Here is a 27882-nt window from a genome sequence, read left to right as displayed (position 1 = left end):
ACCAAATAAACGCCGTACTCCCGGAGATTTCCATATTTCATTTTTGATTTATTAACAGCAGCATGAGGACAGACCCCACAACGCGTTTCGACTCCCGTCTTTATCAAGTGGTATCTAGTCTGTAATTGTCTCATTAAACATTCAATCATGGCTTTTATAAGACTTGTAAGTCAAACAGCAGCATTCTGGGATTTGTAGTTCTCATTTATATTCCACTTGGGGCTTGACAATTCGGTGTAGTCATTAATCACATATTTAACGGTTGGCACAGCTGTGTTCAGCTTTCAAATAATGAGGTTTCAAAAGTTCCATTAAATTACATAAAGAGATCTTGCTTCGTGCACTTCACTCTCTCAACTATTTATGCTGTTATGTCGGTCCTCTCAATATCATTAGCCAGCACGGCTGTATTCATAAAACTTCAATAATTATGTAAGATTGCATTATATAATGTTGGAGGTAGTGTGCCCGCTCTTAAGGGGTTAGGAAAACAAAAAAACATTCTTTCTATGGAAAGTGTGGGCTAACTATGACTACACACTGACGATCAACACAGTGGCTAGACTGGACAGATAGATTAGATGGAAGAGATAGATAGTATTCAGTAGTGGAACACAACATACACATTTCTGTTTTACACAATGGCAAGTAGGTTAGTATTGATTATAAATAAATAAATAACTTTTTTTAATAAAAACCTTAGCTCACCACGGAAGAGTTTCTGTGCCAGGTGAAGTGGGTTCCCAAAGCGGAAGTTCTCTCCTCCAAAGAGTGAAGTGATGACCTGCTCCTGTCTTTCCTCTGCCTCCCCTGGGAACTGGGGCAGAAATTTCTTAAGGTGTTCCCTTTGGGATTCTGTCAGCACGTCCTTCCATGTAGTTTCACTAACTACATCAAAAAATATCTCAGGCTATGGAAGATCACAAAGACAAAAAGAATTAAAGAAAAAAACAATGTGAAAAAAGGAAAGTGAAGGATTTTTTAACATATGCCAAAGTCCTAACACCAAACAACTCTTTTGCTATACTCACATCTTCCAGGAGGTCTTCCGGCAGACTGACTCTTGTTCTCCCAAGCATACAATCTTCCATTATCCCAGTTCCATTTCCTTCACCACAAGACCCAAGCTCTAGTGGGTCTGTCAACATGTGATCAAGAGAATCCATACTACCTCTTCCCAGGAAACACTAGCAGAAGCAATCTAAAATTCAGACCATGGTCTCAGTTTGTAACCTGTTGGGTAAGAAGAGTCTTTTAGCCAAGTCATGTCCCTAAAAACATCTACTCTTCTCAAACTTAAACTAAAAGGTACACTTGTCAGAAACATGTTTGGCATCTCTGCTAATCTTTGTACATTTAAAAGAAAAGCGTATATATGGTTCAGGACAAGTCTAGAAATTGAAGACTATGCTGAGAACACATTAGTTGAAGAGCAAACGAGAATAATTCAGAGACTCGGGATATCATGAAGGTGTAAAAGCAAATGAATTAAGGTGTAAGATTCAAACTCAAGCTTGGAACTACATCTCCCAATTCCCTTAATTTTGTATGTTTTTCAGACCCTGTTTGCCATGGGGCAGAAAGGGGCTACTGGGCCCCAATCGTGATGCCGGCAGCAGTTTGCCACTGGTGTCCTGGCACCTACCCTACTACGGCTCTGCAAACTGGGCCAGGTACACATTTTTTTGCACTTGAACCTCAAGGTAGTGAGGCCGAGCAGTCAAACCCTTTCTCAGAGAGGTAGCAAGGAGGACAAGAGCTCAGAATTCAGCAGTCAACCAATAGACACAATAACGTATTGTACAGTCAAGTGTTAATCTTTGGAATTTAGAGAAGACACTTTTATCATACAGCAAGTTAGAATAACACATAGCAGAACAGGAGTGTGAAATGTATTCAAATATCTACATGTCTATGGGACACGTTACTTCATCAATATACTTGCCCTGTAAAAAAAATATATATATCTACTTTTCCCGTAGGTGCCAAGTAGTGTGGCGACAAATTATGGCAGCAATTTCCTCATGTAAGAGCTCCGATTATAGCCTCTCTGATTACACCTGAGCTTATACTATATTAGGGTTTGAATACTAGCAATTACCTTATATTGCTACCTTTCCACACATCTACATAATGGGGCTGGAACTAGCCATACCTAATAGTTCCAGGGTTTGAATGCCCTTTTGAGTCAGTGCAAACCTACTAACTTGCATATTTTAGGGGTGTTCATCAGCTCTTCTCTAATCTTTTCCCATATCGAGAAAGGTTCGAAATTTACTCTTGACAAGGGCAGAAATAAAATTTCTTCCAGGGTTGGAAAAGTAGTTGAAGGGAAAGAGAACTTGTAAACCCACAACAGATTTTCACATGAGCAAGTCTACACATGCATACTGGCTTGTGCTAAAAGGCAGTTAAATATTTTGAAAGAGTATGATTTCCTGGCCTACTTCTGTATTTTTCTTGTGATTTTAAGAAAGCTTTAAATATGCACTAATGCAAGGACATATACTGTGGGTGCACTTTTGTGACTTTCCTTAAGAACTGGGCTCCTAATTAGGGCTGGCATTGACCAATACCTTTTATTTTTATTCTATCTCTATCTATTCACTGGTTTCACTGCAAGTGATGGAATTTTGCTCTTTCACAAGCAGCATATCAGCACACAAATTAGTTTTACTCAGTAACAGGAATGTTGGTGTAATGTGTGCTTTTTGAGAACAAACAATATTTTTATTTTAGAAAATGTTTATTAGAATTGTAAGGGCCAGGCATCTCCCACAGCTACAAAGTTGCTCAAAAACCATGTCAAATCAAGACACACATTACCAAAACCAAAAGGCTGACCACCAATGCCAGATCTTTTGGATTTGCCAATGCTTGTTTATTTTAATGTTTTCCATAATCCTGTAGAAACGCATTACCCTTTTTTTCCAGTATGAATAGTTTTTGGAAATATTGTCATGCATCAACACATTTTAGTATAAGTTGCTTCAAAGAAATAATAGTTAAAATTTCAAAGGAGTTTAACAAAATGTTTTTCCTAATTGCATTTTTTGTGAACAATTTATTTTGAAAGCCAAGAACCATCAATCTTGCTTACAGTGGGGCGTGGCCAACAAGATGGCCGACTGGCAGCACTGACTTAGTGCTCTCAGCCCCCAATACGGACTCCTACATAATCCTGCTGTCCAGAGGTCAAACAGACCCAGCAAAATGCGTGCAGAGGATAGAGGAGCTGAAGTGGGGCAACGCAGGGGGCGGTGACCGGACCAGGCGCTGCAGCCCCAATGCATGAGGCAGCGGCCGGCCTTGCTTCAAAGATGGCCGGTGCCGCGAGCTAGGCCCGGAGAGTGAGTGACACTGGTGCAGGGCTGCAGCCTGAGAGACGGCGCCAGTTGGACCCCCCAAACGTGGAGAAGTAGCGGCCGTGCTCGCTGGACAGCTGGTGCAGAGGGCGGGGTGCGCTATACACTGAGCGTGTGTGGGCCAGGTGCGGGGCTGTGTCCTTTGGAACTGTGCTGGCGGCTCCTCCGGACGTGGAGGAGGTGGCGGACCTCACTTACTAGATGGGCGCCGCAGCAAGCGGAGCGCCTTAGGTCCAGAGTGTTTGTGGACCTGGTGCGGGTCGCAGCTTTAGGGACGGCGCTGGTGGTCCCCCTGGATGTAGAGGAGGTGACAGACCCCATTAGCTGGATGGCCGGTGCGGCTGATGGAGCACACTAGGTCCATAGCTGGTGCGGAACTGGAGCAGGGCCGAGGCCTATATAGCAGACGCCAGCAGCCTTCTGAGGCTTATGAGCTGGAGGTCTTGGAGCTGCTGGAGGTGGCCAGTGCTGGTGACTCGTGACTACGGGCGGACCGCATGGCTAGCGCCTCACTTGTTGATGCTGGCAGCAGCCATCTGCCTGCTCTCTTCAGGCAGAGGGTACCGCTGTAGAGGGAGGCTTGGCTCTGCGCATGTCTGGAGGACCGAGGTGAAGGAGATTACGGTAGCTCCTGAAGCTCCTACAGTACCACTAGTGTCATATGCACAATATCATAAGAAAACACAATACACAGATATACTAAAAATAAAGGTACTTTATTTTTATGACAATATGCCAAAGTATCTCAGTGAGTACCCTCAGTATGAGGATAGCAAATATACACAAGATATATGTACACAATACCAAAATATGCAGTAATAGCAATAGAAAACAGTGCAAACAATGTATAGTCACAATAGAATGCAATGGGGGCACATAGGGATAGGGGTAACACAAACCATATATACTAGAAGTGGAATGCGAACCACGAATGAACCCCAAACCTATGTGACCTTGTAGAGGGTCGCTGGGACTGTAAGAAAACAGTGAGGGTTAGAAAAATAGCCCACCCCAAGACCCTGAAAAGTGGGTGCAAAGTGCACCTAAGTTCCCCAAAGAGCACAGAAGTCGTGATAGGGGAATTCTGCAGGGAAGACCAATACCAGCAATGCAACAACAATGGATTTCCTGATGAGAGTACCAGTGGAACAAGGGGACCAAGTCCAAGAGTCACGATCAAGTCGGGAGTGGGCAGATGCCCAGGAAATGCCAGCTCTGGGTGCAAAGAAGCTGCCACCGGATGGTAGAAGCTGTGGATTCTGCAAGAACGACAAGGGCTAGAAACTTCCCCTTTGAAGGATGGATGTCCCACGTCATGAAGAGTCGTGCAGAGGTGTTTCCGTGCAGAAAGACCGCAAACAAGCCTTGCTAGCTGCAAGGGTCGCGGTTAGGGTTTTTGGATGCTGCTGTGGCCCAGGAGGGACCAGGATGTTGCCAATTGCATGAGGGGACAGAGGGGGCGTCCAGCAAGACAAAGAGCCCACTCAGAAGCAAGCAGCACCCGCAGAAGTGCCGGAACAGGCACTACGAAGTGGAGTGAACTGGAGCTCACCCGAAGTCACAAAGGAGGGTCCCACGACGCCGGAGGACAACTCAGGAGGTCGTGCACTGCAGGTTAGAGTGCCGGGGACCCAGGCTTGGCTGTGTACAAAGGAAATCCTGGAAGAGTGCACAGGAGCCGGAGTAGCTGCAAAACACGCGGTTCCCAGCAATGCAGTCTAGCGTGGGGAGGCAAGGACTTACCTCCACCAAACTGGGACTGAAGAGTCACTGGACTGTGGGAGTCACTTGGACAGAGTTGCTGAGTTCAAGGGACCTCGCTCGTCGTGCTGAGAGGAGACCCAGAGGACCGGTGATGCAGTTCTTTGGTGCCTGCGGTTGCAGGGGGAAGATTCCGTCGACCCACGGGAGATTTCTTCGGAGCTTCTAGTGCAGAGAGGAGGCAGACTACCCCCACAGCATGCACCACCAGGAAAACAGTCGAGAAGGTGGCAGGATCAGCGTTACAAGGTCGCAGTAGTCGTCCTTGCTACTTTGTTGCAGTTTTGCAGGCTTCCAGCGTGGTCAGCAGTCGATTCCTTGGCAGAAGGTGAAGAGAGAGATGCAGAGGAACTCTGATGAGCTCTTGCATTCGTTATCTAAAGAATTCCCCAAAGCAGAGACCCTAAATAGCCAGAAAAGTAGGTTTGGCTACTTAGGAGAGAGGATAGGCTAGCAACACCTGAAGGAGCCTATCAGAAGGAGTCTCTGACGTCACCTGCTGGCACTGGCCACTCAGAGCAGTCCAGTGAGCCAGCAGCACCTCTGTTTCCAAGATGGCAGAGGTCTGGAGCACACTGGAGGAGCTCTGGGCACCTCCCAGGGGAGGTGCAGGTCAGGGGAGTGGTCACTCCCCTTTCCTTTGTCCAGTTTCGCGCCAGAGCAGGGCTGGGGGATCCCTGAACCGGTGTAGACTGGCTTATGCAGAGATGGGCACCATCTGTGCCCATCAAAGCATTTCCAGAGGCTGGGGGAGGCTACTCCTCCCCAGCCCTGACACCTTTTTCCAAAGGGAGAGGGTGTAACACCCTCTCTCTGAGGAAGTCCTTTGTTCTGCCTTCCTGGGCCAAGCCTGGCTGGACCCCAGGAGGGCAGAAACCTGTCTGAGGGGTTGGCAGCAGCTGCAGTGAAACCCCGGGAAAGGTAGTGTTACATGGCCATGTTCGGAGTTACCATTGTGACGCTATACATATGTCGTGACATATGTATAGTGCACATGTGTAATGGTGTCCCCGCACTCATAAAGTCCGTGGAATTTGCCCTGAACAAAGTGGGAGCACCTTGGCTAGTGCCAGGGTGCCCACACACTAAGTAACTTAGCACCCAACCTTTACCAGGTAAAGGTTAGACATATAGGTGACTTATAAGTTACTTAAGTGCAGTGGTAAATGGCTGTGAAATAACGTGGACGTTATTTCACTCAGGCTGCACTGGCAGGCCTGTGTAAGAATTGTCAGATCTCCCTATGGGTGGCACAAGAAATGCTGCAGCCCATAGGGATCTCCTGGAACCCCAATACCCTTGGTACCTCAGTACCATATACTAGGGAATTATAAGGGTGTTCCAGTATGCCAATATAAATTGGTGAAATTGGTCACTAGCCTGTTAGTGACAATTTGGAAAGAAATGAGAGAGCCTAACCACTGAGGTTCTGGATAGCAGAGCCTCAGTGAGACAGTTAGTCATAACACAGGTAACACATAAAGGGCACACTTATGAGCACTGGGGCCATGGCTGGCAGGGTCCCAGTGACACATACAACTAAAACAACATATATACAGTGAAATATGGGGGTAACATGCCAGGCAAGATGGTACTTTCCTACAAGTTTGAGCCAGTACTTCTCTCTAGGTTACAATGGAGGAGCCACTGGCAGGTAAATATTGGCTGCTCTAATGAACTCTGGTTGCACTCTGACTCTCCAAATGCACAACTTTCATTAAACCAAGTGCTAGTTGGTTAATACTACAACTTTAAGCCCGGCTTGGCGCTTTGTTTTCCCAATAAATTCAACAAAAAAGTCATGCTAAATCTGTTATGAACTCAACCCAAATCTCCAAAATCAGCAGACTTAATGTTTTTTCTTCTCAATAGAAAACAGTTTTAAGGAAGTAAAATACGGTGTAAGTTTAAAAAAACTACTACTGCACAAATATAAAGAAAAGAATGAAAAAGACATGATGGTACAATGCGTACGACAATAAGTAACTGCTCTCTAAACGCTTAAGATAGCTGTCAAACTCCGGAAAGGATTTCAGTGGTGCAGGCCTGACAGGTTCGCAGAGTTGCACGCCCAGCAGCAGATGAAGAGAGAAAAAAACGCCCCCGTGAACAGGGTGCTCGGTAATCACGGAGATAAACACAGCCTGCTAGCGAGCGGAGTATATGCGATGCAAGCTACACACAATGGTAAAGTATCATTATTGCATCGCGAGGGTGGGACCGAGGCACTGATTTCATGGAACCGCTGTCACCAGAGGTGTGAAAACACGTAAGAGGGGAGCTCGCTTGATTACGGCAGCTGCTGCTATAAAAACAGACGGGAGCTTATATCATTCTCTTCCAAGTTCACAATTTAAAAGAAGGGGGTTTTTCGCAAAATGCTATGCTTCACCACGCCACTTTAACAGAGTGGAGAGAATTGAGGTATTAACAAGCATTTGGAATGCAATAGTCTCGTGTTTGCTCGAGTTAGAGTTCAGAGCGTTGTGAATTACTGGCTGGATTTTTATTGCCACACAGACGGAAAATAACAAGAGGAAGAGAGAGAGAGCTGGCCCTGGAAAAGCCCCCCTCTGGTGTTGGTTTATGTTTACAGAGGGAGCTGGTGGGGAAGAGGGACTGAACAAGCACCCACACTGTTAAGGTGAAACAGGCAAATGCCAAAAATAAGTCCCTTACAGAAGAGATAAACAGGACATAGCGTAATTACACAGTACTTTGTGCTGCTCCCAAAGTGAAAAAAGGCCGGACAAAGAGGCAGCACTGACCACTAGCAAGCAAGGATTTTTGAAGGACACTGCAACTAACAAATCAGAACGCTGGAACTCACTCTATTGTATACTTTAGTATACAGCAGGCCGAACACTAACGCTCGACCTAAAAATGTGCTTTCGAAATTCCTGATATATTTTGGAATATTTGAACTATTCATTTACAAGCTATTTAAATGTGTGTTGCAAAGAAAACTGACATCCTACTGCCTTTTGTTTCAACATGATTGTCAGACAGCTCACTTTACAAAATCATCTATGTGAAGTAAGAGAAAAAAAGTAAACATAATTTTCCAGGATAACATAAGCAACAAATAGTAAAAAGATAACCTGATATTTGACCTCTGTTCTTGAATAGACAGCAAATGTGTCAAGATAAAAACATGATTTAAAGGCATTGTTATTGCTCATTCAATTTTTGAGTGAACAGATCACCAACTGGTTTCCAGCTCAGGTTCACTCACCAGAACAGACCAGGAGGTCCTACAAATTGCTCAACCTGATAAAATCTGACTCACCACATCGAGTGGGTGAACAGATTTTTTTAGGCCTATGTTGAGGTAGACAGGCTGACATGGGAGCAGACAGGGAAAGCAGTTGCCAAACCAGTTTCCCCAGGGGCAGGTAGCCCTGAGGAAGCAACACCCCGGGGTGGGTGATGGAGGTCTGTACACCAAGAGAGGGGTCTCTAATCTTGGGAGTGGGAAGAATAGAGTATCCTGAGATAGCCAGGTGCCACACTCCACAGGAAGTGGTCACTTGATGGAAGGGAACCTGGTAGCCCATTGGCTACCAACCACATCCTGCCCGGAGGGCACTTTCCGAGCATAAAGTGGGCATTCCTGGCACCCGACCTCAGATATTGAAAGACTGAGAAGAAGGACTGCCCTGCTGCACCGAGTAACAGGTAAACAGAGGTTGCACCAATAAGGAACGCACCTAGTGGCTAGTGAGGAGAGGGACTGTGACTTCTATGTTCTGCTCATGGAGAAGCTGTCTCCAGATCCCAGTCAAGGCAGGATAACTCCAAGGACCAGCCGAGTGGACTCCTATTCACAGCACAGGGACATAACAGCTGAAAACGCCTGCTGAAGCAAATTGGTAGCCCAAAGTCACTGCCACTGTCCAACACCGAGGATCGCGAACCGAAGCACAGAGTTGCACCCGGGTTTGCTGAGCTCGGGAGTGAGCCCAGGAAGGATTGGCCCTCGACCACAACAATGGGAGATTGGTAATCCAGTGACAATTGGAATTTGGCCAGACCGGAGAGGACTTCCTAGAATATCTACCCTGCAACCAGGACCCCCTCACTATCTTTGTGGACCGGGAAATCTCTGTTAGGAGACCCCTGTTGACCTCATCACATTCACAGCATCTTTATAGCACCTTCTGCATCTTTTGTTTCTTGCACTAGGATCACTCCAAATGAATCTACTGCAATGCAGATAAAGTGCCTGGAACTGCTGGAGGACTGCTTTCCCTGTGAAGGTAACTGTTTTTGAGGACCTTGCTTGCAACCCTGACTAGCTTCCTGCAAAAGTTGGAAGCCCCCACGTATTTTTAAACTTACCAAAGTTTTCTCTGAAAATGTTTCTAAGTGTGCAATTCATTGACTTTGCCAAGGCTTGTCTGTAGTTGTGTGAGACTGCACTGATTTATTATTGCTTGCAAACTATGTCTCCGGAAACCTTAAGTGGATTTTTCGATGTTTAAATTCTTATAGAAATACAACCTATTTTTTATAAAGGGATGGCAAGTGCATTACACTGTGAGGTGGCACTACCACACCATATAATACAACCCATTTCCTCCCAGGCAATAACGGTCTCCCTAAGTCAGGTGCATGAGGGTCATTCGGGTGGCTGGTGTAGCCCCCAGGCTGATTGTGAACCCATGGGTGTCTTCAGCGCTTGCAGCCTCCAGGTCGATCAGAAATCCCTCCTAGCAGTGATGAAGTAGTTTGCCTACAAAGTCAGCAGTGGCACCACCAGTCTTTCAGTTCCACACAGGCTGTTAGTCACTTCCAATGCTTGCACTTTTAGGAGTTTTAGTTCAATACACTGGTGCATCCATCCACACAAGAATGGCTCCCTCACAGTCATTTATTTTCACTGTTTGTTCCCCATGCCGAGAAGATACTCCTCCAGCAGAACGTGCACACTTCAGATGATGTCCCTCACACCTAAGAGACTTGCTGTCACACAGATATCAACTTTGGTCACACCGCATTCCTTTGAGTCCCTACCACAGCACACCCTTTGTCATGAAATCTTGGAACTGGAACAAAGTGGGAAGGTTTGTATCCCACTTTTATGCACAATTTCCACACAAGGAATGTATATCCACTCTCTAAAGTTTCACAAGTGGTGTGGGTTGGTTCTGTTTCAAATATGATTTTCTGGCTGTTCCTCAGTCACAGCCTTTGTGCAAGGTGTTGGCTCTCACAACAGGTAGAAATACTAACTCCTGGCAGGAGTATACAAAACAAGAGCACAATAAAGTGTGAGGTCTCTGCACCTGGTTGCATTCAACCGTCCTGAACCAGTAATCAGGGACAGATGATAGGACATTCCCTAGTTAGAAATTTTCTCACCCTGAACAAAAGAAAATGCAGTCCCATCTTTCACATTCACTGTCTACTAAATGGCAGTGCTCAGGAAGAATAAATCAGAAGCACTTTGCTAACAACGCCCTCCTTGAATTTCTAAGAGAAGTCCTTTCAACAACCTCCCTCAATTTGGTTTCTGCATCTCCAACCACCAGCCAAAGAAACTGGGTCAATTCATTTGTAATGTCTGGGGAAGCTGTATCCACCCTCGATCTTGTGCTATGCTGAAGGAAAGGCCATCTAAAATAAACCCACTGATCCCTGTACTAAGACTCTCATCACACACAGAGTCATACTACCATACGTGTCACACATGCACTGTACAGACATACGCTCAACATGCATAAGGAATTTCAATGCATGGATCTGAGGGATTCACATAATAGTTGAACTTCAAATCAGAGGGTTCAGGAGACCAAACTCCGAGTCACAAAAACTCAGTCCAATGTCACTGCCACTTTATGTGATTTATTCAGGACACAGGCAGAAGTCCTAAACCTGCTGAGAACATCCTTTGTGCGCCCCTCCTGGTCACAGAACATGTTCTGATTCTTGCATTACCAGGGACAGAATTAGGTCTCTGTACACACGCTAGCCAATGCTGAAGTCAAGTAAAACGTCAGGAGACCAGTTTCACATAATGCCTGGCACACAGAATAAGGCTCACATCTGTTATCCATTGAGGGGACAGTTTTGCCCAAATATTGTTCTTGTGCCCTTGGAAGAACATCTAAATCACCTATTGAATCATGCCAGCAAGCACTACATTTGCTAATTTTCAATCAGTGCAAGTTTTAGTGAAAACAAAAAACTCGTAGGAACACAGGCAATGACATGCTGAAAAAGAGCAACCCCACAGCAGATGCTTTTTTTGGAGAATGGTTTATGTTATTGGAACCAAAACAAAGTTTAATTTCTGAAGAACATAATAACCATCAGATCGTGCATCTAACATGTTTCCAGGATGAATGACTGTCCAGTTGTAAAAGATGTTCAACAATGGAAAATGAAACAACAATTTACCTCTTGAAAAGAGCACTACAGAGAATGCAATTTTCAAGTACCCAAAGAGGAAAACCACGTACCTTCATGAATGGTCCAAATGATAAAAAAAAAAAAGAAGACAGACAATTTGAATTAAACAAACTGAACACATTTCAGTGGCCATAATATTTCTCTTACTTTGCAGCTTTATTGTACTATAACAAACTCATGTAAGTCAATGTGGAACACAACAGTCAGACACTATACCATCATCTTTTTTTTTTTAACAGAAAAGTCTTTTATGTGAAGGAGGTGTTTCAATTACTCTATTGAGCACAATACAGTGCCCCTCACCCAACATCTTAGGGGACCTTTACCATTTTAAACAAGATGTCACCACAAAATGGGCACACTGACAAGATTTTATTCCGAAGACCTACAATATAGGATCGTACAGTCCACAAACTCTAGCAAGTTGGGCCCTGTGTTATCAAAAACAATGTTTTTTTAAATAGACGTGTAATATTTGCATAATTATTATTTCAAAGGCAATCACTGCAGAATATGGTTATGCAAATTCTAATCATTCACCTTCCAAATAGCCCCACTGAAAATAGCTTAATTTTCTGAACACGTTACTGTTGGTCACTGTGAGAAATACACCTTTTCTGAGTGGCCACCCAATATTTTTCACATTTTTCTGGACCCTAGTTTTGTAGGCTTCAGAACTCTGTGTTTTTTACCCCTGCTAACAAAAGGTAAAGAGCCCCAGCTTTTACAATGGTTATCCAGGCTTATGCCCAATAGGCACATTTAACTGAATATGGTGTAGAAAGTGCACCTCCTCCTGCAGGTTAAATGGTACTTGTGGACTGCGACACCTATTGTGCCATCCACTACAATGGCAATGTAAACATAGCAACAAGCTTATGCCTGTGTAGCTTGACTTCTCCAGTGTATAACCTGCACAGCAACCTGTCACAATAGCCCTTTTTGACAGGTAAAAATCTAATTTTAAATATTAGTAGGTCAACCCTATGTAGGGCTTGTAGTGACCAAGGCAGGATGCATGGTATCCAAGTAGTCCAGGAGCAAATTAAAATTGTGTGCCTATAGTAACAATGCCCAGTATGCTGTTTTCACTGTGACAGGCCTAGCCTTCCTATGTAGAAATCCAGAGTGCAGATAAAAGAATTACTACTGCTAACTCAGTTAAATAATTAAACCACCATTTTTCAAACAAGTTTATTGTCATCTTTTGACTCAGTACCCACAAGCAAAAACAAAAGAAAACATGAAAAGAAACTGAGAAAGACGACTTGGCAAAATAAAATAAAGTGAGCTTTAAAAAATAAAACTCTGCAATTTTGTGCCTGCTGGGCATGTTTTTTTCCATCACACACCTTCTGTTTGCGGGTGCTCGAAGTTAAAAACAACAAATAGTACCTCGATCACGTTGGGAGCAGTGGATGGGCACTAATTAAGTTGCATCAATTAGTACTTGATCCCTGCTCCACACAGAGAAACGGAAGTGATGCCAGGCGTGCCTTGACAAATTACAAGGCTGTAAAGAAGAGTGCCACACAAACCAACAAATGGTGAGAGACAGGTGGGCTCCAAGCCCTGTACAGAACACAGCAGAGTCTTGCAAGCAAGATACATGCGCTAGCACATGCACTTGCAGGCTCGACCCTAAAAACAATTCAGTTGTGAAGTTGAATTTTTTAATAAACATTAATGAAAATTACCTTTCAAAAAGTTACTCTTTTCTGCATGAGCTACCAGAAGATTAATGAAGAAAATCTCTGTCAACTTCTAGCCTCGCCTCACCCCACCTGTGAATGAGGTGTGAAAGAGGTGTGAAATTCCTCCCAGGAGCAACACAATAAGCAGTGATGACACCTCTGAGCTCGCCAGAATATTCAGGGTGGGGGCTGTGGGAATCTCCTTGACACCACAGTGTCAAATCCTGCCTGGAAGGATTGTCTGGGAGTCATGTAATACTTGGTCGACTTGAAAGGAATGAAACAGGATGTCAGGACAATTCTTGTGTGTCGCCTGTCTGGGTACTTTTGGGCCCTGCCTTTCTCCTAGTAGATTTTTGTTACTCAGTTTGTTGTAGGTACTTGGCCTGCTTCAAACCGGGATTTGGTGTTTGATGTAGGAGGACACTAGTGATGATCTCGGTGCATTGCTTTGCATACCCACAACTCTTAAAGCACAACTTCAGTGTGGTCGAAGACTGTTGCCATCATGAAAATGTCCTGGCACTTGGCATTTGGGTCCGTCTGCAGTAAGGAAAACAGGAATAACTCAAAAAGTGGCTGCCCTGGGAACTTTTACCTCATTGATTAGGGAATGTCCAGGAGCTATCCCCAGCCCCTACCTAGCGCAAGGCATAAATGTGGTACTCCCTCAGAACACTTTCTGGATCTGCACATAAAAAAAAAAAAAGGACCAGACCTACACCCTTTGTACTCATGACAAAGATGCAGACTCCAAGGGTCAGTTGGCTAACCTCCTGTGTGGCTACAACGACAAAGTGTAAGAGGTATTTTTCCTAAACTGCCCATGAACTGGTTATCACTATTGGCCTTGGCCAGATACGTGAGAGTCTCTATATGCCCTCCCCTGAGGTACTAAATGCTTTAGAAGTGTATTTCTCTGGATGTTTAGGCATCAGAATAAAGTTTGGAAAGGTTTGCATCAGATCCTCAACAGAACCCTCCGACAAAAATAGCAAACAGGCACTTCAACTGAGTTAGATTGAATTTCAGCTTTGCCCCACACACAAATATTCCCATCTGCAAAAAATCAACAGTGATTTTCTGTGTTGTGACTTAGAAGCCTGACCAAAAAAATGCAGAGCTCTAGAAAGTTAGTGATACCAACCTGCTTCCAGTGTCTGACTTGTAGTTCCATCGCGGTGGCTACAGTTTCAAGGACAGGAGTTTCAACTCAAAAAAGTGATAAAGTCCCTTTTTTAATTAGGACATTGTTGAAGTTGAGCTTACCAGTCTGGTTTTGAAAGACATATTGTGGGTTTATGGTTCGATCATTGCCTACCACTGGTTCGCTTTATTGTCACTTTCATTTGCTTTTGTCTCCATTTGATGGTTTTCTCTGTCTAAGCATGTCTATCTTGTGTTTGGCCCCTCCGCAAACCATAGCCTCTGTTAGAAATGGGATTTCTAGTTGGCATAAGTATACACCCTTGTCCAAGTAGGGACCACAATCCTAGTCAGAGTAAGTCACCACACAACCTAAATTATCCTGTGCTCACCCTCTAGTAGCTTTGCACAGAGCAGGCAAGCTTAACTTAGAAGGCAATGTGTAAAGTACTTGTAAAAATAACTCATACAGTAATAACTCCACAAAAATACACCACACACGTTTCGAAAAATAGGTAATAGGTAATATTTATCTGAATAAAAAAAGGTCAAAACAACAAAAATCCAATACGCACAAGTTGAAATATCACTTTTTTAGGGTTTCAAAGAGTCTCAGTTCTTAAGAAACAGTAGTTCTATCCTTATAACACACAGTACCTGGGTTGCTTAAAAAATGTGACGCACAGGGGACCTGCAGAGGAGGAGATGCATGAAAAACAATACAGGGTGCAAAGGAATTTCCGGCGCGACATAGACGATGTGTTTCTTTCCATGCTACAAGGTAATGCGTAGTTTTTCAGGAGCACAGTCTTGGTTCCTCACTGCGATGCAGGGACATTTTGACGCCCAGGGACGATGCATTGAAAATCCTTGACACACTGGTAGAAGGACCAGGCGCTGCGTCGATCCGGTAGGCGATGTGCACATTTTCTAACGCGAGGCAGGCACTGAGTCAAATTTCCAGTCAAGAAAGTCGGGGTTGCGTCGTTCCGGTCAGCAGTGCGGCACTTTTCCAGCCACGATGCAGGTGTTATGTTAAGTTCTGCAGGCGTTGCGTTGATTTTCTGGCACACAAGGATTTTCTGAAGAGTCAGGAGCATGAGGCAGCAGGGCAACAAGCAGGAAAAAAGTCCTTCAGCAAAGCAGCCCAGATGAGTCCTTTTGGCAGCCAGGCATTCTCAGACAGAGTCTTGGTATAGGTCCAGAATTGTCTGATTTGATGAAGTCAGAAACCCAACTTATATACCCAAAAATGCCTTTGAAGTGGGGGAATCTTCAAAGAGTGGTTCTGAAGTGCACAAGTTCCCCTTTCAGCTCAGTCCTGCCTAGCAGAATCCCTATGGGAGGTTATCGGTCCTTTGTGTGAGAACAGGCCACTGGCCTTTGAAGTGTAACAGAGAGCCCCTCTTCCCTTCCTGCCCAGTGAGACCCATTCAGTATGCAGATGTGACTGAGTGGCCTGTGCTTATGGTTGTCTGGGTGAAATGCACAAGGGGAGCTGTCAACCAGCGCAGACCAGACGTGGATTGGAGCCAGGGCTGTAAGGCACAGATGGGGGTAAGTGCAGAGAAATGTGAACATACCAATATAACAATGTCAGAAATGAAAGTACAGATAAAGGGACTCATAGCTCTCATACAATTCATAACAAAAGAACACAATAGGAAACCCTGGAAGGGAACATACCCTCTCTAGTAGAACTGCTAGATATCGATTCAGCATCCGCAATTGCAGTCACAGTACCATGAAAGGAGGTTCCATGACCCTCTATGAGGAATACATCACATTAACTCTTCCGTTCAAGATAGTCCATCTATGACGTTCCCAGTATTTTCCATTCCTCCTGTTATTTCAGACCCTTCTTCACTGTATCGGCAAGTCAGATTCATCGGTCAACAGGCGGTCAACATTTTTACGTCTTTTCGAGGGTTGTATAACATCAAGTACAAACCAGTGCATATCATTCGGGGCATGTTTCATAAGACTGTAATGTTCAACCATAGGAGCATTCACGACATAACACCGTATTCATGATTGATGTTCAATAATCCGTTTTCTGATCTCCTGAGTTGTTTTACCAATGTAAAACAAACAACATGGGTATTGAATACAACAAATAACATTTTAAAACCACAATTAGTCAAATGCTTCAGCTGCCAATTTCTCTCATTTAGACAACATTTTTTACAATTCTAGTGGAAGCACATGCACTGCAGTTCTAACATGGGTAATGTCATACCCTCGGTGTTGGCCCCCAGATATTACTCAGTGTGTGTGTGATTCTGGTTCAGTGTAGGCCCTCACTAGACTGTCTCTCAAGTGTTTTCCCCTTTTGAAGGCAAATAATGGATTCTCAAGTGGAATGTCAAGAGGGGGTACTAAATGCCAATTTTTTTTAAATAATCTTTTTAATTCTATTTGACTTTGAACCAAAAGTTTTAACGCAAGTCATATAAGAGTGAACAGCTTTCTCTTTGACCTGGAGTAAGGCTTGATGATGGTAATACCAGGAACATTTCAGGGATCTTTTAACCAGTCTATGTGGATAGCCTCTCTTATTCAATTTGGACATTAAAGTCTTGGCTTTCTTGGTGCAATTATGTTTATTACTTAAGAATTGCCCAAATGGTAAATTGTTCCTTTAATTCCTGGGATGATGTCTATTATATCTCAGTAGAGTGTTTCTAGCAGTGGGTTTAGTATACAGGCCTACATACACCTCACCCTCACCAACTGAAACTTTCAAATCTAAAAAAGTAATGGAATGGGTATCATAATCCAGGGTAAATTTTAAATTTGTATTTTGATTATTAATCAGTTTGTGAAACTGTAGTAAGTCACTTATTGGATTTGAAAATGTCATCTAAATACCAGAGCCATTTTATGATGTGACTGCCATAAGGATTGGTCTCCTTACAGATTGTTTACTCTTCAAAAATGGCCATATATAGATTTTCAATATCAGGAGCAAAAATAGCTCCCATCTTTACTCCCTTTATTTGTGCAAAGAACTCATCATTGAACAGGAAGTATTTGCGTTCCAGTGAAATCTGAGCACAACTTGTGATAAAATCAGTGGGGATCCTATGAGGTCTTGGTCTAGAGTCAAGAATGGTGGTATTTACCTCAAGTGCCTCAGCTTGTGGAATACTGGTGGACAAGTTTTCTATATCCATCATAACCAAGATGTCAACCTCATGATTAAAAGGAACCCCTTCTATTTGAGTGATCACAGACAGACTATCTCTTGTGTATGACTTGGTTAGAGGTAAAAACGGTTTGATGAAAAAAATCCAACATGTTTTGCAAGTGGTTGTAAAACCAACTGGCAGCCAGCCACAATGGGTCTTCCTGCTGGCTTCTTTGTATCTTTGTGGATTTTAGGTAAAACATAAAAGGCTGGTATGGCAAAATCTTTCTTATTAAGGTAGTCATATTCCATTTTACTTAACCGCCCGCCATGCAGACACTTATTGGTCACTTCAAGGATTTCACTTCTAATGGATAGTGTTGGATCTTTCTTTAATTTGTTGTAATGTGAAGGATTATGTAGTGGTCTTAAAATGTCCTGTTCATAATCTGTTCTATCTTGAATAATGATGCTTCTTCCTTTATCATCAGGTGTGACAAGTATATTTGTATTGCTGGCTAGAGAGGACAAAGCTTCATTCTGAGCTCTAGTAAAGCTGGGCTGCACACATTTATGTTCCTTGAATGTTTCTCTCCCACAAACAGAACTGCATTCTCAAACGTTATGATTTCCTTTGGCATCAAGTTATTCGGAGGAAAAAATGTAGAGGCACATCACAAGCCTGTGATACTCTCTGGACTCACATGTGGATTCTTGGTAAATCAAAATTTAAATCTTAAGGGCCTAAAATATTATATAACAATTTGAGTAAAAAATGGGTCATTCCTATGAGCTGGCACAAACGATAGAGCGGTACTCAGAACTTCAATTTCTTTAGAACTCATCTCATGTGAAGACAAGTTGTAGATCGGTACCTCCTCCAAACCAGGATTATATGCCATATTGTCTACCACTTTTAATATTGATTCTGGTTTGTCTGAGCCTGGGGTGTATTGGTTCTTGAACCACCCCCACCAAAAGTTCCTTATCCTTCTACGTGCTGGTCTCTTGCCCCTTTCTAAAAAAGAGTTTGTTAAGAGGTGGAGGGTTCATTATTACAACTTGTGTTAGGGAGGCCCACGTAGAAATAGCTGTCACTATCAGAATCACTACTCATATCTGAGAAAGTAACAATATGTTTCTGAGTACCATCAATATTCACTGTTCCATGTTGATAAAAAGCTTTGTTCAAATATGGATAAGTGAGCTCCTTACTACATCTCCTGATGTCTTTTTGTAACTCATCTGTTTTCTTCAGGATAGGAGTTTTTTCAAAATCAGAAATGGCAGCTCCTATTTTTTTTTAGAGTTTCCTTAGCATTAGTTATAGTTTGACCCTCCAAGAATTTTTTTTCTAACTCTGCAATCTCTTTTTTAATCATTTCTATATGTTTTAGGGTGGTTTCTATGCTCAGAACCATTCAACTTCTTGAGCATTAGTTTGAAACGAAACTGAATCCAATTTTAAATTCCTCATCATTAACAAGAATAATCTGAATATTCCGTACTTGGGATGATATTTGCATTTAAACAAACTGTTAAAAACTTGACATGTAGCTCAGTCCTTACCAACTTCTTATGCAATTTTTCTACTTAGGCCAAAGCGGAGTCTGGTTGTGTACATAAAATTGATGCACTCTGTTGTCCCACAAGAGACGGGTCGCTGGCTATTCTACCAATGTAATCATCAGTGTAAGATAATATTTCCTGCTCAGACATTTATCCAGTTATCAATTCACAAGGTGCACTTAACAAAAACTTTTACACAAACTAAACCTAGATATCAAAAACTAACTCAATGAAGGGGTCACCCGCATATATCATAGTTCTAGAACAGCAAAACGTTCACTTAATGATGAAGGGGCCCTTGCAGAGATACCTCTGCTCTTGTAAATGAACACACTTAGGGGCAACCCAGTATTCCCTTAAGAACTGGGTACAGACAATGCCTCACTTAAAAATGCCCCTAGAGGTTTTGTTGAGATACAGTTTGTGTACATAGGATCCAGTCATCAATTAATGAATAGGACTACTCCGTACTGTTCAAATCCAATAGAATAATCAATAAGATTCAGGAAGTTCAAAAAAATGAAGAACAAATACAACTAATGTCCATCTCATAAACAACACTGTATATAACTCCCCTAGATCACAAGATTGAATTTGAACAGAAGATCCAGGAAAGGGTGATAACCCTCCTCTTGACACAGTCCTGCATAATAATTGCCTGGTTTTGAGTCCCAGTTCAAGCAAAATTATTGGTCTTTCAATTCAGCTTGCCAAATAAGAAGGTAATGTTGATGTTTCGGTCTGTTGTGGCAGTCAGAGGTCCATCAGACCATCATCAGGACTCAGTGTTGTAAAATAATACCTACACATAAGGAAAATTATTTATAAAACAGTATGTGCAATCTGCCAAATCACATCAGCAGTTCTACTAGAGAGGGTATGGTCCCTTTCAACATCTTAGTCTTATCCACGCTGGCAGATAGACCACAAGCTATGTGTGTGTAATAGAGCCTATAGATCGGCTTTTGACAAAGTAGGCAGGGAAAGATTATGGCATACGTTATCTCATAGAGGCACAGCTCACACCCTATTATATTTACTAATTCAAGTTCATATGGATACATGGGTGCAAGTTTAACTTTTTGACAGATTTGGCTTACCTTCAAAAAATACCTACAGCGAATGGATTAAAATAAGGTTGCATTTTGGAGTCCTTACTGTTCTCTTTCTATAGTGCTTACTTATTAGAGGTCTTAGATTATGCGGATGGGCATACTCCTAGATTTCGTCAAAATAAGATGAGCCCTATTGCTTACGCCGAATATCTGGTACCTTTTCTCTTACTCAAGTGGGTCTTTAGCGTTAATCAGTGCAACTACAGGATTTCAACAGTTTAAACAAATTAACTGTGAACATCACTAAAATTATGTTATTTGGATGCTCCAACCTAGACAAACTGGATTCTCAGTACTACCCCAACTGAACAAGTTTTACATTAGCTCTATTTCCAAATAGTGATTCATAATATATTTAACAGGAATACCTACACTGGACATCTGCCTAAAAGAACTATAAAAGTATCAAATGGTTAAAAAAAAATGGGGGGTGTGGCCTGCAGCCGATGCAGCATCACGCCTAGCGCGGAGCTCCCGGCGCCGTGAGCGGAGCTCACAGAATCCTGACCGAACGGCGGCCCCAAACGGGTCTCCTGCTAACGCCCTCTGCCCCAGAACGCACTGGGCACGAGAGGGAACCCCAGCCGGAGAGCAGAATGGAACAAAAACGGAGTTTGGAAACTCTGAATTTCGGAAAGCGGCGATTCAAGATGGCGGCCGCAACACAGTGAAACTCCGGAGTGACGCATCTACGCTGCTCAGCGCCCTCTGAGGGACGGATCGCCGATGAGAAAAACTACCGGAGAAGTAAGTGGCGACCTTCCCCCCCCCAGAGGAATCGTCGAGCGAGGCGAACGCCGGGCCGAGGATGAAATTGCATTGAATGTCAAGTCGGGTCCTTCTGTGAACGCTCAGAGAGAGCGGCAGAACTTGAGATCGTCACTCTCCCAGCAGTTGATGCTCCGGCTGGAGCTGAAATGACCTGGATTAGTGGGCACAAAGCATCGGGTCCCGCAGCTGGTACCCACTGGCACACACAGATTGGGGCCTTACGAGTGTTAAAGAAACTTGATTTACTCACCCGGGCCTGTTGAAGATCTGCAGGAGAGAGGACCGCTGGTAGGCCCCATGGGACAGCTGCTGAGCACAAACTCACACCTTGGCTTGTTCCTTTGGGCCCCAGAGCGGGGATCTAGTGTCTCCTCAGGAGATAACAGACGCACCTTCTCTGAAATACTCATTACATTATTAATAAACTAAAGAATTAGTGCATACCACTAACAATCAAAATTTAAGCGAACAGCTGACGAATTAACAAGATGGGAAAACCGAAAAAAGTGAGAAGGCAGGAAGAATCTAATGTAACTATGCCCCCCGATCATGCCCCTAATATAATGCCACTTGACAACCTGCAGAATCAAGAAACCACGCTGGATACAAAACTTCAAGCAATCACGGAGTCTTGCGAAGCTCTAGAACAGAAAATAGACACTCTCACTGTAGACCTTTCCCTCTTAAGAGATGATCATCGCAGATTAGCAGAAAGAGTGGTAGCCAATGAGAAAATGCTTGAACAACTGTCCCCTATCCAGAAAACATTATCCACAGATGTCACCGATCTCACCACCCGGATAAAAGTATTGGAAGCAAAGGCTGAGGACGCAGAAAATCGCGCCCACAGAAATAACCTAAGACTTGTGGGTCTATCAGAAAAAGTGGAATCCTCAGCGACAAGCATGGAAGCCTTCCTAGAGAACTGGATAAGGGAAATAGTGGATCCTGAAGGTCTGTCACCCTTTTTTGCAATCGAAAGAGCCCATAGAATTCCAAACAGACCCCCTCCTCCTGGAGCACGCCCCCGGCCTTTGGTCGCTAAGCTACTTCACTTTAATGATAGGGACTTTATATTGACTCAAGCACTGCTTAAGGGAGTCATAATGCTGGAAAACCAAAAAATCATGTTTTTCCCGGACTTCACCAAAGACACTCAATTGCAAAGAGCCTCCTTTAAGGACTCAAAACGCTTGCTTCGAGAACGTGAAATAAAATATGCAATGCCCTTCCCAGCTAAATTGCGAGTAGAACACAAAGGAAAGATACATTTTTTCACTTTGCCACAGCTAGTATGGGACTGGCAGAAAACACTGGTGTCAGCCGCTTCCAAATCGCTAAGCAGAGACTCTCTCACATCACAAAAACCACGTGGCAGATCCAAGAAACTGGAAACGGCTCCCCCGAGACATCAAGCACTTCAGGAAATGCGTGGAGCAGTGGACGCAGCAGCCACATTGAGCAGAGGGAGCGTGTGTCTAGGACTCAATCATCAGGAGTCAGATCTGATCATGACTTAAGCTGTGGGAGCTCCTCCGATTCATCACAAGGCACCTCAGTCAGCATGCCCAAAATAGCTCTGAGATCTTCGGATGACCTTATTTGACTAGTAGTACCCTAGAGGTCCGTGAATAAAATAGATCGGGCCCTTGGCCTGCCATTGTTGCCTATATCAACTGTAAAGCTTTAAGAACTGGGAGGCAGGGCATATGAGGCTAGTGAGGGCGGAGTGAACACTGTCCCTCGGTAATTGTTATGACTTGGGGCCTGTCTTATAATTGCATGATGTACAGAACGGATGTTAAAATGGAAAACTTTTGAGTAAATAACACTACTGCCCGTTCATATACTCTGTCAGAGCTCCACGGGCGGTACCGGGACATTTGCTCTCGGCATCTGGCGCGCCACCCTACCAATAGGATGTTAATTAGAGTCTTAATAGTTTGGACGGGAATAGGTCTAGAAACAGGTGCTGGAGAGAGGGAGTTGGGGGAGTGGAATATTAGTTATAAGAGTTATAAACGTTTTGCATCCGCCACCATATCACTGACTGTCCTTCACACTAAAAGGAATATGCTGATGCCCACACCCAGAAACTTTTGCAAAAACATATTTAACAACCACATAACATACGGAGACAATGAATACTTCCTCAAATTATAAAATAGTCACCTAGAATGTTAGAGGGCTGAATAGCATGGCCAAGAGATATAAAGTATGTAATCAGCTTAAACGGCAGGGGTACACATAGCTCTACTTCAGGAGACCCATCTTGTTGAGCAAGAGGTTAATGCCCTGACGAAGAGATGGAGAGGTCAAGTGACTGCGACCGCTTATTCGGCATTTGCTCGGGGGTACTAGTGTGGATTCGTCTGGGGTGCCCTTCCAGAAGACGCACGAGGTTATAGATAGGGAGGGGAGATATGTCCTAGTAACTGGTAAGCTTGAAGGTAGAGACATTGCCATAGGGGGTATATACGCCCCAAACCAAGATCAAGCAGCTTTCCTCTATAAACTATCACTGGAACTAGGACATTACCTTACTGTACCTATATTGATAGGAGGAGACTTTAACTGCATAGCAGATGTTGCCATGGATAGATCACATCCCCCTGAGCACACTCCCCGACTATAATAACAGCTAAAACATTTACAGATTGGCAACAACAATGGCAAATTGGAGATAGCGGGAGACAGCTTAATCCACGCACCCGAGACTACTCCTTTTCAATTCAATTCAAAGGAGCTTTATTGCGGCTACAGGAGCCAAAAAAGCGCAAGCAGTAATAAATACAAACAAATACACAAAATGATAATTACAAATAAATATAATGATAAAAGGGAGTAAAAGATAAGATAAAATGGAAAAAGTGGAATAAAAATGGAATAAAATGCGCTCGCACAGGACGATGGGACGGTCTTAGTTGGAGTCTTTATACAGAAGGGTTTTCCCTCTAACAAGCCAGCAAGCTCCGAGGAATTTGGCGAAGGCGATCACTAGCATTGGCCTAGTGTATGATCTGACGATTCGCAGGGCTAGCGCAGAGCTGCGGACTCCCGGTAGTCTGCATGCCGGGGCCGGCCATTTCCTGCGGGGGCGATGTACGCGGGGCAGGCAAAAAGGACGTGAGGGAGATTCTCGACAGGGGCTTTGCAAGCTGGGCATACGGTTGATTCATTGTGTGACCAGCTGCTGGTGAGAGATCTTAATGGGAGTGTTCCAATGCGGAGCTGGATGTACAGTTTCCTTTCCCTCAGGACCGTGATTAGGTCCCAAAAAGCTTCGTACTTGCACTCTTTTAGGTTGGCAAAGTCACAAGATAGTGTAGTGTGGAGTGCAGCCCTTGAGTCTTCGTATTTTGCCAATATAGTTTCTTTAGTTTGTTTTTTTGTGGGGAAAACAGACGTGGTTGGCGAGTTCCAGAGATCATCGAGCCCAAGTGAGTACAGTGAACCCTTGATGCGTCGTAGCCAGGGGATTCTGTGGAGATGGTCGGCTTTTAGAATGACCTGTAGAGCTTCAGTGAAGATGTCGAGCTCTGGGGTGGTCCAGAGACGCCGCCAGTACAGCAGAGGTCGCAGGCGGGCTTTGTGTCCAATGCGTTTCATACCGATATCCTTTAAAAGGGGTAACAGTGGGGTGCTTTGCGGAAGGGACACAAGGTTTCTCAGGAAGTTGTTTTCAGCGGTGGTTAAGTCTTGGGTTTTGGTATAGCCCCATAGTTCAGCCCGTAAAGCGCTGAAGAGACGGCCTGGGCTTCGTATAACTGTAATGCTGGGCGAATTGGTTTTGTGTGTGAGAGGTGAAAGTTTTTTAGTAGTACCCCTGTTGTTTGTTTTAGTTTTAGAGCTTGTTTACCTATGTGTGGTTTCCAAGACATGTTGTCAGTGAATGTTATGCCCAGGTAGCTGAAGATGCCCACCTTCTCAAGTGTGGAGCCCTCTAAAGTAAACTTCCCTTTAAAAGATCTATGGGGATTGAGGGTCATTAGTTTTGTTTTCGAGGCATTGATTTCGAGTCCCTGTGATGAGCAGAATTTCTCGCAGCACGCAAGGAGTTTCCTTAGACCGCTAGGGGTCTTGGATATCAGAAGAGTGTCATCGGCCCCACCTGACTTGTGCGTAGTTGTCCTCGTGGAGTCGTATCAGTATGGCAAGAATGAGCTCCGGGATTCCCATCCGAGAGAGAGTGTCCCATAGTTTGTTGCGAGGTACTAGGTCAAAAGCAGATTTGAGGTCCACAAAAGCTACGTACAGGCTGCCTTTACCAATGAGCACTGTTTTCCAATATAATAATAGGAATCTGAGAGCTTGATCAGTGGTGGAAATTTTCTTCCGGAAACCGGCTTGGAGGGGGCTAAGGATATCGCGTTCAGTCATCCATTCTTCGATCTTTCCTAGGAGGCAGTGGCAGAAGACTTTTTGGACACAGTCAATTAGGCTGATAGGTCTATAGTTGCAAGGAAGTGATCTATCGCCCTTTTTGAAGATTGGGATAACAATAGCCGCTTTCCAGGACTCGGGAATTGGGGCCCCAGATGCTATTGCGTTTGATATAATGGTGAGGTATCTTGACCAGGATGCTAGGTCTGTTGAGAACAGGTCTGCTGGGACGCAGTCTGATCCAGGGGCCCTGCCGCGTTTTAAGGTGCTTAGGGAATAGGTTATGTCACTTTGGGAAAACAACAGGGGTGGTGGGTGCTAATGAAGGATTTGGGTGGGGGCCCGTGCAAACAGGGATGGGGCTATCATGGTCAGGGGAGTACAGGCTACTAAAGTGAGATGCCCAGTCTTTTTGGGCAATATTGGTTGTGATGTCCAAACCACTGGTTTCAGGGCCTTGCGCTTCCAGGAACCAGAAAAGACTATGGTTCCTCTCGCGCACAGCATCACTGAGTGCTGTCCACCATTTATTATCTTGGTCACGCTTGGCGTTGCGTATTGCAGATTTATAGGACTTCCTAGCTACGCGGATGGCGGTGGGGTCCTTGGATTTAATGCTTGGACTAAGCGCTTGTTTAGGGACCGACACGTTTTGTTGAACCAGCGGTGCCTACCTATGTGTCGTTTGTTCTCATGGGCTGGGGGCACTGAAAAGTGGGCTGCGATATCCCTGAAACAGGAGGTGTGGATTGAGCTTATTTCCTGGTAGGGAATTGCAGGACCTGCCTCTAAGCCCATTAGTGTGGATTTTAGGGTGTTATTAGCAGCGTTGATGAGTGTGGGCCGAGCCACGACCTTGTCCCACTTTAAGTGTCGTTTATTGTTGGCCAGGCTAATACCCTCGGGTGCTACTGCTAGGGAGTTAGAAGTGGATGGGAGATTACCTAGAGCTAATGTGTGAGCAGAGAGAGGGTTGTAATCGCTTTCAGTCCTTTCAACGATCATCATGTCGATGACTATAGGCCATAGTCTTATGTTGAATAGACAATAGTCGATTCTGCTGGTGTGGTTGGTTTTGTTGAATGTGTGACTGCCATTGGTGTCTGATTTAGTTCTGCCATTTAACGCCTTGAGCCTGAACTCCATGGTCAGTTATCTGACCTGGACAGCGACCTGTGTCCATCTCTTGATGGGTGGGATTGACAGAGCGGGGATAGACCAGGCTTGATCCTCCTCATTGGTGGACCTGAGATCGTCCCAGTCAAGGGGTTCGAAGGTAACGTTGAGGTCCCCTGCCACAATGGTTTTATGATGGCGGGGATAGTTTTGTAAGAGGGCTGCGAGGGCGCAGAGGGTTGTGGAGACTTGATCCCTCCTGACCCCACAAGTGTAGATATTAAAGATGTTCACCTCAGAGTCAGGCCCAAAGGATAGACGAAGGCCTAACAGGTCGGGAGGGTCGGTAGGTAGCTGTGATATATGGCAGCTAAGTGATGTTTTGATCCAGATGGTCAGACCCCCTGAGGGCCTGCCTCTCGTACTGGCCACAGCGGGGATGTGGAAGTTTGAATAGCCTGTTCAAAAAAGTGGGTCGAGTGACCATGTCTCTTGGAGAAGACATATGTCATGTTCGTCAATAAAGGAGGAAAAAGATGGAAGGTGGAGAATAGATTTCAAACCTGCCACGTTCCACGAAACAAGTCGTACCCCAGTCAGTGGCTGGGCTGTCGTGTCTATATGCCTGGGGTTTGTATGGTTGTCTGTCGGAGGTTGGTCTGGCAGATGTGGTTGAATGAGGAGAAGTGGGTTGATACCAATGTTTGCCCGTGAGGCCTGGGGTGGTTGGTGATGTTCCTCTATTGGAACTGTCCTGGTCCTGATCTGGGAGGTGCTTGCAGGCCTAGCCAGCAGCACTTGGTTTGGTGGGCAATGCGCCTGCAAGATGAAAGGTGCATCGTTGTCATGTTTGCTCAGTGGACTGGCAGTGGTCTTAATAACATGGGTAGGGGAGAGAATACAGTGGTGGGGTTTAAGGTAGATCTGGGGGTGATGGATGTTAGAAGGTTGCGAGGTTTGCCAGCATAGATTTTAGGTGAGGCTGTGAGTCAATCATTTTTACCAAGAGTGGATACATTTTCTGCTGGGTGGTAACTTGAGCACTCCTCGTAGTGTGTAGGTGGCCTGGGGTATTTAAACTGGATGCGTGAGTGTGCTGGTGGGCTTGTTCTTGCATCTAGGGCCACCAGATTGTTCGCCATGGTCCCGTCCTTGAGTGTCAGTTTTAGGATGTCAAAATGTGTTCCCGGGTCTGACCGTCGTACTACATTAATTAAGTCCTCGCATATTATGGAGCGGCAGCCTCTAACATGGCGAATCCAATGGATTGCCTTGTTTTTGATAGAGTCTGCCCCTTCCTTGTGTGTCGATGTGGTTAACTTGGGAACGTTAACCATTAGAACTATATTTCCTGAAAGGGACCGATCAGTGGCAGGCTGTGCAGAGTGTTTTGAGGCAGTGTTGCTCACTACTCCTTT

General features: G+C 44.4%; 1 protein-coding gene across 3 annotated transcripts in view; it reads right to left on the bottom strand.

Moving 5' to 3' along the window:
• Positions 1-27882, bottom strand: part of NFRKB (nuclear factor related to kappaB binding protein) — a 461159-nt gene that overhangs the window by 417241 nt on the left and 16036 nt on the right. For all 3 annotated transcript variants that reach the window (XM_069224477.1, XM_069224478.1, XM_069224479.1), the window contains 2 exons: positions 1032-1233; positions 709-910 (listed from right to left, as the gene is read on the bottom strand). In XM_069224477.1, the coding sequence (XP_069080578.1) occupies positions 709-910; positions 1032-1166 (337 nt within the window). In that variant the 5' untranslated portion in view covers positions 1167-1233. The remainder of the gene's footprint in view (positions 1-708; positions 911-1031; positions 1234-27882) is intronic.

This window comes from Pleurodeles waltl, chromosome 3_1 (genome assembly GCF_031143425.1).
Source record: "Pleurodeles waltl isolate 20211129_DDA chromosome 3_1, aPleWal1.hap1.20221129, whole genome shotgun sequence".
NCBI classification, from domain to species: Eukaryota; Metazoa; Chordata; class Amphibia; order Caudata; family Salamandridae; genus Pleurodeles; species Pleurodeles waltl.
Note: the sequence above shows the minus strand (reverse complement) of the source record. Positions and strands in the feature narration are given on the sequence as shown.